The 12,779-nt window shown below is 40.1% G+C and overlaps 1 protein-coding gene and 1 long non-coding RNA gene across 3 annotated transcripts in view; one reads left to right on the top strand and one right to left on the bottom strand.

The window, feature by feature from the left end:
* Positions 1–2,015: 2,015 nt before the first annotated feature.
* Positions 2,016–10,490, bottom strand: LOC108294028. Its single transcript, XR_001820885.2, has 3 exons — positions 10,480–10,490; positions 5,223–5,228; positions 2,016–2,093 (listed from the first exon to the last, which is right to left on the bottom strand). It is a non-coding gene; the product is annotated as an uncharacterized LOC108294028 (long non-coding RNA).
* A 282-nt stretch (positions 10,491–10,772) lies between these two features.
* The window catches only part of LOC108294029 (patched domain-containing protein 4-like), a 60,331-nt gene continuing 58,324 nt past the window's right edge, over positions 10,773–12,779 (top strand). Inside the window, exons 1-2 of one of the 2 annotated variants that reach the window (XM_017515758.2) lie at positions 10,773–11,267; positions 11,590–12,001. In XM_017515758.2, the coding sequence (XP_017371247.1) occupies positions 11,263–11,267; positions 11,590–12,001 (417 nt within the window). In that variant the 5' untranslated portion in view covers positions 10,773–11,262. Of the gene's footprint in view, positions 11,268–11,575; positions 12,002–12,779 lie in introns of those variants that run through there. The other variant, XM_017515757.2, reaches the window with a different exon arrangement.

Genomic DNA, 12,779 nt, shown 5'->3' on the forward strand with positions numbered 1-12,779 from the left:
AAATTGACTATAAATTCTACCCAAATCTCTTCACCTATATACCATAATATTGAATGGGAAGTTATTCAGAACTCACAGTTGCAACTCCTAGGAACAGTGGTATATCGAGGGTTGCAAAGGAGGTGGAGACGTGAAAGCACCCCACCCCAGGTATAGGCAGTAACAGCATTGGCTGTAGGAAATTTAAAGAAATAATAAAACAGACTAAACACAGGTCTGCTTTTTATTGTCAGAATGTATTTCATTCTAAACAAGCTCAGTGGTTAAATACTCCTCCCTCCTCAATTGGAACACTCTGCCTGTGCCAAACCCTCCCTACAAAGTTCCCTTCTCACCGCCTATGTCTCTTTCTCCTTTACCCTGCTTGCCAAAGGACACTGTTACCAGAACTCCAGAATATTGTGCTCTTCTACTGCTGTTTTCTTTATAGTGATATGAATGTTGATATCTGATAATGCAAGGATAAATACAGAGCCCCATTAAGTGGCGAAATCCCAATTGCTTCCTCGTTAGATGCCTCTTTACTGGTGAGTGTGATGTTCACTTTTGCTCAAGAAAAGGCTTCATCAAACTTTTTCATTTGTCAAACTCTGATGAGAGAACTGCCTTGTCAGGAAACAGGATTCATTTTCATGGTTAGGACTATGCAAGGTAATTAATGAGAAACTCACCCTTAATAAGCAGCTTTCTCTCTGGGTACAGTAACACCACCAAAACCTCAGTTTGGTAGCCAGCAACCCAATTTTAATATAAGCACATACTTTTAGGAAAATAATGTAATTTCATAACAAACATTAAGAGAGACATATATTCTGGTTCATCTAGAAGAAAGAGATACATTGCTAGAGTACTTTGAAGAGGGCCGTCTTAAAAACATTTCAGAAAAAAAGAGTTTCTGCTGGGAGAAAAGTAAACAAGGAAGAAGAAAATGAAAAAAGAAAAGAATAAAAAGCTGTAGAAAGTCCGTCAGTTATGTTATAGATTAAAACTTATCAACTTGTATTACTATTGGATTTAAGAAAAAAAAAAAATCTAAAAGTGCTTTTTAAAAATGTGTTCTGGCTGGGCGCAGTGGCTCACGCCTGTAATCCCAGCACTTTGGGAGGCCGAGGCGGGTGGACACGAGGTCAAGAGATCGAGACCATCCTGGTCAACACGGTGAAACCCCGTCTCTACTAAAACTACAAAAAATCAGCTGGGCATGGTGGTGCGTGCCTGTAATCCCAGCTACTCAGGAGGCTGAGGCAGGAGAATTGCCTGAACCCAGGAGGCGGAGATTGCGGTGTGTCGAGATCGCGCCATTGCACTCCAGCCTGGGTAACATGAGTGAAACTCCGTCTCAAAAAAAATAAATAAATAAAAATAAAATAGGGTCTAGTTAAAAAAAAAAAAAGTGTTCTACTTCTTCCCAAATTAGAAAAATATTTACTTAAATAATTAAAAATTGAATGTGCACAAAGCAGCATGTCATCTTTGTGCATTGACCCAATAAGATTCTACACTATACTATAATTTGACAGGCAGTAATCTTCAGTCCAGCTATTCCTCTGTGGTCACAATATTCCAAGTATTTTTTCAGATTCTATCTTTTTCTAGACCGATACCTCGTGTTCTTGAGTGGTGGGCCACTCCCAATCCTCAATAACTCTGTGTTTAATATTGTGCAAATACATGAATCACCAGGGAAGACAGACTGAGACTTGAGTAGGGAATCAGAGCTGCTCTTTGTTAAGATGTGTCAAACCTAGCAAAGGAATCCCAGGAAATTAAAGTCTAGAACATCATAAAATCACAGCTGGAGAAAAGTTAATCATCACCTAGTTCAGTTCTATTACAGGTACACCTCACGTTATTGAACTTTATTTTATTGTGCTTCACAGATGTTGTGTTTTTTTCCTACAAACCTTCAATTTGTAGGAACCCTGTGTTAAACAAGATTATTGGTGTCGTTTTTCCAACAGCATGTACTCACTTTGAGTCTTGATGTCACACTTTAAACTTTTAAATTAATATTATGTCTGTTATGGTCATCTGTGATCAGTGGTCTTTGATGTTGCTATTGTTAATTGTTTTGGGGTGCCATGAACTGCACCCTACAAGATTGCAAACTTAAATTACTGTGTGTGTTCTGAATGCTCCACCACCCAGAGGCTCCTTCATTTCTCTCTCTCTCTCTTTTTCTCTCTCTCTCTCTCTTTCTCTCTCATCAAGTCTGCCTATTCCCCTGAGATACAACAATATTGAAATTAGGCTAGTTAATAACCTAAATGGCCTCTAAGTATTCAAGTGAAAGGAAGAGTGGAACATTTCTCACTTTAAATCAAAAGCTAAAAATGATTAAGCTTAGTGTGGAAGGCATGTCAACAGTTGAGTCAGGCTGGAAGCTAGGCTGAGAGAAGTGAAGATGCTTCAGGAAAATATCTTGAAGCTATCAGAGGTTGTTTCATGAGGTTTAAGAAGCCATCTCCATGGAAATGCAAAGTGAAGCAGCAAGTATTAATAAAAAAGCTGTAGTTAAGTCATCCAAGTATCTGGCTAAGATAATAAATGCAAGTGGAAACACTAAAAAACAAATTTTCAGTGTAGACAAAGCAGTTTTATACTAGAAGAATAAACCATCTAAGACTTTCATAGCCAGAGAGGAGTCAAGGTCCTGCTTTGAAGCTTCAGAGGACAGGCTGATGTTCTTGTTAGGAGCAGATATGTCTGATGGCACACTGATCATTCCCAAAATTCTAGAGCCCTTAAGAATTATCTAAATCTACTACACCTGTGCTAAATAAATGATGCAACAAAGCCTGGATAATAGCACATCTGTTTACAGTATACTTCACAGAACATTTTAAGCCAGGTGTTGAGACCTATGGCTTAGAAAAGGAGTCCTTTCAAAATGTTACTACTCAGTTGTTAAGGCAGACTGAATATGGCCTGAGAAGGACTCCATATGTCTATATTTGAGTCTTTGTGGATGAACTGTAATAGCTTAATAGACAAAATTGAAAACCTAACTTAATAATATGCACCCATAACTATAGCTGAGTGCTGGCCAATCCCAGTGGCCATACTTCAACCACTGATAGGCTGCTGGGTGTTAAAACTGCATTCAAATAAGGCAAATGCAGAGCTGCAACCGATCTCACTGTTTCTGTACCTCACTTCTGATTCTTGTGTGTCACTTTACCTTTTTTCTTTATAAATTTGTTCTGAGCATGAGGCATCCCTGGAGTCTCTGTGAATCTGCCATGATTCTGGGGGCTGCCCATTCGTGAATCATTCATTGGTCAATTAAACTCCTTTCAATTTAATTTGGATCAAGTTTATCACACTGAAAATGCACCTGGTTATCCAAGAGCTCTGATGGAATTGTACAAGAAGATGATAGTTGTTTTCATGCCTGCTAATACAACATCCATTCTTCAGCCCAGGAATCAAGGAGTAATTCTGACCCTCAAGTCTTATTATTTAAGAAATACATCCTGTAAGGCTCTAGCTGCCATAGATAGTGATTCCTCTGATGAATCTGGGCAAAGTAAACTGAAAACCTTCTGAAAAGAATTCACTATTCTGGATCCCTTAGAACTTTTATGATTTATGGGAGGAGGGCAAAATATCATCATCAAGAGGAGTTTGGAAGAAGTTGATTCCAACCCTTACAGATAACACTGAGGAATTTAAGACTTCAGTGGGGCCGGGCGCGGTGGCTCAGGCCTGTAATCGCAGCTCTTTGGGAGGCCGAGGCGGGTGGATCACAAGGTCAAGAGATCGAGACCATCCTGGTCAACATGGTGAAACCCCGTCTCTACTAAAAATACAAAAAATCAGCTGGGCATGGTGGCGCGTGCCTGTAATCCCAGCTACTCAGGAGGCTGAGGCAGGAGAATTGCCTGAACCCAGGAGGCGGAGATTGCGGTGTGTCGAGATCGCGCCATTGCACTCCAGCCTGGGTAACGAGAGCGAAACTCCGTCTCAAAAAAAAAAAAAAAAAAAAAAAAAAAAAAAAGACTTCAGTGGATGAAGCAACAGTAGATGTGGTAAAAATAGCAAAAGAATTAGAATTAGAAGTGAAGGCTGAAGATGGGACTGAATTGCTGCAATCTCAAAATAAAATTTTAATGGACGAAGAGTTGTTTTATATAGATGGGCAAAGAAAGTGGTTTATTGAGATGGCATCTACTGGTGAAAATGCTGTGAATATAGTTGAAGTGACAACAAAAGATTTAGAACATTATATAAATTTAGTTGATAAAGTAGCACAGGTTTTGAGAGGATTGACTCCAATTTTGAAAAAAGTTCCACAGTGGGTATAATGTGATCAAACAACATTGCATGGTACAGAGAAATCTTTCATGAAAGGAAAAGCCAAGGGCAGTGGCAAACATCACTGTTGTCTTATTTTAAGAAATTTCCACAACCACTGTAACTTCAGCAACAACCACCCTGAGCAGTCAGCAGCCATCAACATCATGACAAGACCTTCTACTGGTGAACTTGCTGAAATCTTAAATGATCATTAGCATTTTCAGCAATAAAGGATTTCTTAATTAAGCTAAGTACATTTTTAAATGTAATACTATTGACACATAATAGACTGTGGTACAGTGTAAAGATAATTTTTCCATGCACTGGGAAACCAAAAAATTTGTGTGACTTGCTTTATTACAATAGCTGCTTTATTGTGATGGTCTGGAAATGAACCCGTAATTTTTCAGAGATACAAAATATAAATGTTTTATATTTAAAATGTTTCAGTTTGTACATATAAATCTAAGGTTTATTGACATAGAATGATTTGACCAAGGTGATATAGTGGTCAAGCAGTTAAGTGGTTAAATTAACTAGTACAAAAAGAAAAAGAAAACAAGCACTTGATTGTCTGAAATCTTTTCCAGAAGTTTAATTACTTTCCACCATAAAAAAACTACTTTTGAAGAAAATTCCATACTTATGATTCACTTATAAATGGGACAAAATTGTCTACAGTCTTTTCTTTTTAATTTTTATACATATAGTTGGATATTTTACCATTAGAAGAAGAATGATGTTTATCATAGGTTTTAAGCAAACACATGCAACAACGTGGCAATAAGAATGAATCTATGAGTCATCTTTGATGTACACTCTTAAATAAGGTGAATTTTAGGTTATCAATTAATGCAAATCCTATCTAAACTTTTTATTACTTTAAGAAAACATGTTTGCATTGGAATCCTTAAATCACTGACTTTTATCTCATAAAGATATAATGACTAGAGATAATAGATTTTCCAGGTGATAATATATATGTTTATATCCTATTTAAATAAAGATAATTTTTTAAAATATCAGATATCATTGGACTTTCTTACTGTACCATTATGAAGCTTTTTAACATAAATGAATTAAAAATCAGTAAGACAATTCATTTGCCAGATTATAGTTCTATTTTCCATTTAGAAAGCAGTCTCCGGAAGCAAATTTTCTTCATATTAAAGTTAGTGTTAGCTACCGAAGACCCAAACATACCATCTTATCGTGGTTCTTCCTAAAGAAACCATTTTAAAACAAAACAAAAAAGTAAAATAAACCCTGCATAAGCTCCCCCATGACAATGTGCTCAGAGAGGAGGCTGGCCCCATTCCCAGCACCAGTGTGAGTCCAGATTGGCCTCAGCCAATTACCACATTATCATTCCTCTCACCAGTGATTGATTTAGACATGGGCATGGGAAATGAGACTTAAGAGGAAATCTGCTGGAGGCCTTCTGGGAAAAGCTTCTTTACTTTTGCAAGACACAACTGCTGAGGCAGCGTCTTCTGGGAATCTTGTCTGTCTGTGTGTGTTGCCTGTGGAGCAAGCATGATCACAGAGCTCAAGCTCTGGGCATGGGCAAGGCCAGAGGAAAAGAACCTGGACTCTTAATGACACTCTTGAATCTCTAAATTAACAAGCTTTATAACTCCTGTTCTTGTGGACATCTTGTTATGTGAGATAAGAAATGTTCTTATTCAAACCAGTTACAGCTGGAGACATCCAAAATGCCAAAGACCAAAACTGCCTCTAAAACATAAAACGTTATCTCTCGGATACGCCCTTCTGCATACAAGAAGCCTGAGCCAAGCGATGAGGCTAATCCCTGGCAAACTCCTTAAAACTATCACAGAGGAAGGTCAAAGAGCATTTCCTTAAAACCCACAAGCCAGCACTGCTTGAGATGGCAGTGGCAGAACAAGTCTGATGTAAAATGACAAAAGGAGGTCAGATGATAGTCTTCAGCTCAGAAACAGGACTGAAGGTAAACAGGGCAAGAGAATCCAGAAAGAGGGTGAGAGAATTTGCTGCCTGATCATCAAGCTCATCTGCTCTTCTCCTAGGCGCACAGTTAAACTGCATTTTTCAGCCTCCCTGGAGGTTAAGTGTAAATCGGAGAGAGGCATGAAAAAGTGATGTTTTTCATACATTTCAGAAGAAGCCATAAAAACCTCCCAGGTTGCCAACTATAGGCTCTTTTCCTATTTGCAACTCGTAGACTAGGAAATGACCTCAAGAAGGTCTTTGAAGTCAACGGTGGAAGGTGGATGAATGACTTTGTGGATGAATCCAGGCCTGAGCTTGACTCCTTTCGTGGATGACCAGAAATATCCACAAGGGACTGCCAACCTTGAACAAGATAAAAACTTTGTTTTATTCCACTGAGCTTTGGAGACTTAGCACGTTTGAATAGTTAGAATTCGTAATATTACAGCAGTAATTAATACGGCAAACTTACCAAGGTTTTGTGAATACCGATGAGTGAACTGAACAAGTAAATAAATGTAATATATAATTATAAATAAACAGGACCAGATAATTAGGTGTCTTTTGTAAAACACTTAGGAAGTAAAGTATGGAGTTGGCCTAGAACTCAGGTATTCCATGTCCAAGTCCTGGTTTCTCTGGCGTCCCATCCTGCAAAAGTACAAGCTAATAAGTCCCAACTTGATTCTAAGTCTTGAAAACTCATACTGACCAAGATATGTCAGAAAATATGAATTCTGTTTGAACTAAACAGAACCAATTAATGTGTTGTTACTAATTGGTCCGTAAATGCACTGCTTTCAGCTTTATATTAAGCCGCATTTTAAATCAGATTCTCAATAACTACCATGTAACTGATATCCACTGACATTTTAGTGAAAATTAACCTTCTATGGGCTAATCTGGAATATTGCTAACATTTCCTTCTTTTTAGCATATAACTTATCTTACTAATGAATCCCTAATAGTATTTGGCATTGACTTTTCACAGTATAAAAATTGAGCAATCATGCTTTTCTTCCTTATCTTAAAAAATTTTCCTTATAAAAATTAATATATTTTTATTACAGAAAAACAATCTTTAAATCATTGATAGAGCCAGACTTTTTATTGTTGAAATGGGAGGTTGCAGGAAAACAAGGGAAAGGGGCTACAATAATCTATGTAGCAATAGATTAGAGCTGGAGTCATCAATATAAACTCCTAGTTAGCTTAATATAGGTACAGGTAGTTATGTAAAAATCATTACAGGTACACAACACACACATATATAGATAAGTATACATCCATGTAACTTCCTTGCTTTGTCAGAGATTAGAAGCAATGATACCTCAATAACAGCCATCATATCTAGCACACAGATTTTTGTTTGTAGTACCATTCTCGGATAAAACAAGCAAAGGCTGCTTGGAGAAGTGGCTGATTCTAGGACTGGTATAGATCAGATACACAAGATGAGCCTGCAGCATTATGTAGTACCAGGAAGTAGTAATATTTCTGGAAAAGAAAAAAAATATCCTGCAATAATGGAATATCAAAGGGACCCAGGAGGCAATTGAAAGAGCTCCTTTCAGTGGCCAAAACTGGAACAATTTAAACAAGAAAGTAGTTTCCGATTATATCTCAAAGTAAAAAAGAAACATCCAGAAATATCCATGAGTCCATAGCAATATAAATAAAAGACTGGCTGGCTGAATAAATGAATAAATAGGGAAGATAGACAAATATCTTGTGCTCAAGATTTCCAAATTACATAGATTCCAATCTTAAGGAGGAAGGAGATACAGCCTAACTCTCCACTCCTTAAGTGTAAGCTGCATTTTGTGACTTCTGTCCAAAAAATGCAGTATGGAGGATAGTAAAAGGTTAACTTTACAGTGGAGAAACCTGAAAATGCTACTGCAGTTGAGTGCTCAAGGTTCACATCAACAGTGATAAGTCACTTTGATACAATGCACCCTTGATATGATGTGATGAAAATGGCACTTACCTCTGGGTTCTCCCTCCCCAAAATCTCCTAGCCCCAGTCAAATCATGATAAGAACATCAGAAAATTCCCAATTGAGGAACATTCCACTAAATATCTGACCAATACTTCGGAAAACTTTCAAACTCATCAAAAATGAGGAAAGTCTGAGCAACTGTCATAGCCAAAAGGGTCTTAAAGAGACAAGACAACTAAAAGCAATGTAGTATCCAGGATATTAATATTGTATTAATGTTGGTTCATTAATTATAAAAATTTACCAAACTAATGTAAGATGTTAATAACAGGGGAAACTGGGTGTAGGTTATAAGGAAACTTTCTACACTCTCTGCCAATTTTCTTTCATCTAAAGCTATTCTATAATTAATGAATACATTATTTTACAAATTCACCCACATTTCCAACATCTAGCAATAAACAGAAACATTCTAATGTATCCTTCATCTTTTTTCCATGTGTATATTTTTTATTTTTTAAAATGGTTTCATATTGTACATAATTCTTCAGTTAACATTCAGTGAATGTATTTCCATGCCATTATAAGTCTACAATATGATTTATATTTATGTCAGAGTAGTTCTTCTCAGGTATATCCCATACATTATTTAGTCAATTATACATTGGCATTTTTATTCTTCCCTAATTCTATTAAATGTATTGAAGAAGGAAGTGTAGGAAATGAAGAGAGTAAGATAAAAGACAGTAATACTGACATATTTGTTTGTTGTGAGAAGAGAGTAGACTGCCTGATGCTACCAAGAGAAATATAATAAGCTGAGAAGCAAGACAGCCAGACACCAGTGTCAGCTTCAGAGAACTCTGAGGGTGGCCTTGAAGTCACTTAATCTCTCCCATTTTTAGTGTCCTTATTTATAAAATGGACTTGATAAGTTATGCAACAATGTCCGTTTCTAAACTCTATTATTGAATATTTTGCAAAAAGGCTGTTAAAAAATGTCATGCAGAGGATATAACCGAGTATATTTAATGTAATAAAGAAGGTATAGAAAATGGATGATAGATACATTTCCTCTACTGTATAGCCAAAAATTTCCCATCACGTGGCACTAATGGAATATATTATATAAAGTGATATAAAGATCTTACAGTTGAATGCAAAAGTGACTCTTTCCACTGAAGGAGAAGAAAGACTAGTCTATGAATGTAGCAAAGAGATTGAGTTTGACTGAATACAAGAAAAGGCAGTCTAACAATAGAATAGGCTTCCTAGAAAAATTTGTGAATTCGGGAATGCTGTAGCATGGGCCAGATGGAGAACTACCTGAGACAATATAGAAGCTATTCCTGTCATCAGTAGAAATTCAAACAGAATGGCCGCCAAGGTCACTTTCAATTTAAAAAGGCTGGAATTTTTATTTAATCTCATATATGATACATTCTTTTAGACACTTGTCCTTAAGCATCGTTGCTGTTTCTGAGCTCTTTGCTGTCTCATTGGTCTCTTAACTGAAGAATCAATTGCAATAGAGAAAAATAAAAGGTATCTATTACGACAAAGAGTCCTTAGCTTGTTTGTATGCATAGATGGGTCCCTTTCTAAGTGTCTAACGAAGAATGGGCACTTTCACTGTTATCAAGAAAGTGTGCACGGAACATCTCTTGAAACTCAATCTTTTCTATGAAGTCATTCCAAAAAGAACAGAAACTTTGGAAAGCAAATCTCCAGTTCACAATCACACTTTAGAGTTTGTCCTCGAAATTTCTTCATACCCTTTCCAGAACATGAACTTGCAAAAATGCCAACACATAACACACACACACACACACACACACACACACACACACACACACACACACATTAATATTAAAGTTTTTGAAGTTAATCTGATCTGAAGCTAAGAATTCCTCACTTTCACACTTCTGGATGCTGAAGGAGGAATTGTATCTGGTGGGAGTTTTCTTTCTTATAAGGTGAAGGAGATTCACTGTTTTCTACAAGTAACTCCAGTGGGTTTCCCTCTACCCACTCAACTCTCTTTTTTTAATTTTTTTCAGGCAGAACTACCTAACTACCTGGTGTGTGTCTAGAAGTGGCTGTTTCTGGAATTCCACTCACAGGGGAAAATTAGCCTAAACTAGATAGCTTGAAACAGTCCTCATGGCTGCGGAGTGGAAGGGGACATTGGGAAAAGGGGACTGAAATCAGCTTTAAGAACTTTCTGTCCTTTAACCTCAAGAATACAGAAAGTGAATGCAACATTTTATGAGAAACCTCATACTGCGTGTAGAGCTTCACTTTCAACACACGCACATGCACATGCACACGCACACAGGCTACTGCTGTTGGACAATGCCTCTTCTCCAGCCACCAGAGCAAGGAAGCAATCCAGGCAGTCCCAACGCACCAGGGATAGATGGGGTCTCCGCAGCCCTCAGCTGCAGCGGGCTGGTCTGTGGAATCACAGCAAGAAAGGTGTTGCGAGGAAATCCCTTGCATGCTGTGTGGTGTGTTAAAAATGCAGCATCATCCTCTCTGCTCCTTTTCTTCACTGAAAAGCAGAATTCGAGGGCACGGGGAAACTGGAGGGGCGAGAAGGCTGCCTCCTGGAGCCCTGGAGCCTTCTCGCTCCTCGCCCCACTCCTTCTCGGGCTCTAATTGCCCCTGCTCCAATGGACCAGCAGCACCTTCATCATTTCCTCTTCCATTCACTCCAGCGGGGAGGGAAGAGGGAACACAAAAGTCTAAAAATAACTGACAGCATCTTTTAAAAAAAAGGAAAAAGCTTATCTGCCCCCCCCCACAAACACCCCCAACGTGCTCCCGCCCTTTCTCCCTCCTTTCCCCTCAGCCCCCCTCCCTTATGGGGCACATGTCTGCTTCTTACAACACCGAGGCACATGGTTCCAGTTAGGCACCGAACCCCACCAGGACAGAGAGGAAATCCACATCTGTGGGACGCTCCGCACGGAACCACCTCCAGCGAGGGAGGCCAGGGGACTGCAGCACCGAGATGAAGGGCTAGACCGAGGGAACGCTGCTCATGCGGTGAGAGCCAGCGCGGGAGGCGGCGAGGGCGCGGGGAGGCCAGGGAGGGGGTGGGCCCCGCGGCGCCCCCGCAGCGCCCGCCGCCCGCCCCCACGCGCGCTGTCGATATTTGCCCGCCTTGCTGCAACTTGCTGCAGTGTTTGAAAGAGTAGTAGGAGCGCATGGAGGTGGGGCCGGGGAAAGACCAGGCGGAGTGGTTGTGGGGTGAGCGCGGAGTGGGTGGGGAGGCGGCGGCGGCGGGGAGGGGGGACTGGCCCCAGGGGGTGGGATGGGGGAGAGCGGGGTAGCCCGGCGCTTACACATGTCACATGTGCTTTTTAAGACGGCCAGGAGCGCCTGCGAGCTGGATCTGGTGGAGGATGCTGCGGCAGGTGCTTCGCAGAGGGCTCCAGTCGTTCTGCCACAGGCTGGGCTTGTGCGTGAGCCGGCACCCGGTCTTTTTCCTCACCGTGCCCGCAGTCCTGACCATCACCTTCGGCCTCAGCGCGCTCAACCGCTTCCAGCCCGAGGGCGACCTGGAGCGCCTGGTGGCTCCCAGCCACAGCCTGGCCAAGATCGAGCGCAGCCTGGCCAGCAGCCTTTTCCCCCTGGACCAGTCCAAAAGCCAGCTCTATTCGGACTTACACACCCCTGGGAGGTATGGCAGGGTGATCCTCCTCTCCCCACCCGGGGACAATATTTTGCTCCAGGCTGAGGGGATCCTGCAGACCCACCGAGCCGTGCTGGAAATGAAGGTGAACCACAAGGGCTATAATTATACTTTTTCCCATCTGTGTGTGTTGAGAAATCAGGATAAGAAATGCGTGCTGGATGATATTATTTCAGTGCTAGAGGATCTCAGGCAGGCTGCCGTCTCCAATAAGACAACAGCCAGGGTGCAAGTGAGGTATCCCAACACTAAATTAAAGGTATGCTCCTTCTGCATGCTTCTGCCAATTAAAGAGGCAGCACTTCATTTCTTGCCCTAAACAAGCAAAGAAAATGCAGAGGTCTCATCCTTAAGACTCAGAAGCTAATGCTTCTTTCATTTCTGGGGGGAAACGATGGGCAACTGAGTGAAGAAAACAGGCAATGAATGGCATGACTAGATACTAAGAAATTCAAGGCCAAACAAAACAAGTGCCAAAAATAAAAAAATAACAAAATTTAAATTTTTTTAAAAAAGTTGTTTCTGAGACCCTGCAATTACATCTTTGTTCAGGGTTAATAAATCAGTGAATGGAAGGGGGAGGGGGAATCCTGAACAATTTGTGGGATTTCTTTTCATTATGGGGCTCAATGTATTTCTTATTACTGATTACACATCCACCTCGTGTCATATCCACCTATTTACATCTTGAGCCTGGCTTGATTGTTAACATGTGGGGAGTTTGTGTTTTGGTGCCCTGTGAGTGTGTGTCTGAAAGCATTGAGTTATGAATGTAGTAGAGGTCAGGAATGATGTGTATGTGTGTTTGCTTAACAAAAGAAGCAGGAATTTTCTATGTATAAAAATAGGAATGTGCACCTAAC

The sequence above is a fragment of the Cebus imitator genome, unplaced genomic scaffold (assembly GCF_001604975.1).
Source record: "Cebus imitator isolate Cc_AM_T3 unplaced genomic scaffold, Cebus_imitator-1.0 Scaffold557, whole genome shotgun sequence".
NCBI lineage: Eukaryota > Metazoa > Chordata > Mammalia > Primates > Cebidae > Cebus > Cebus imitator.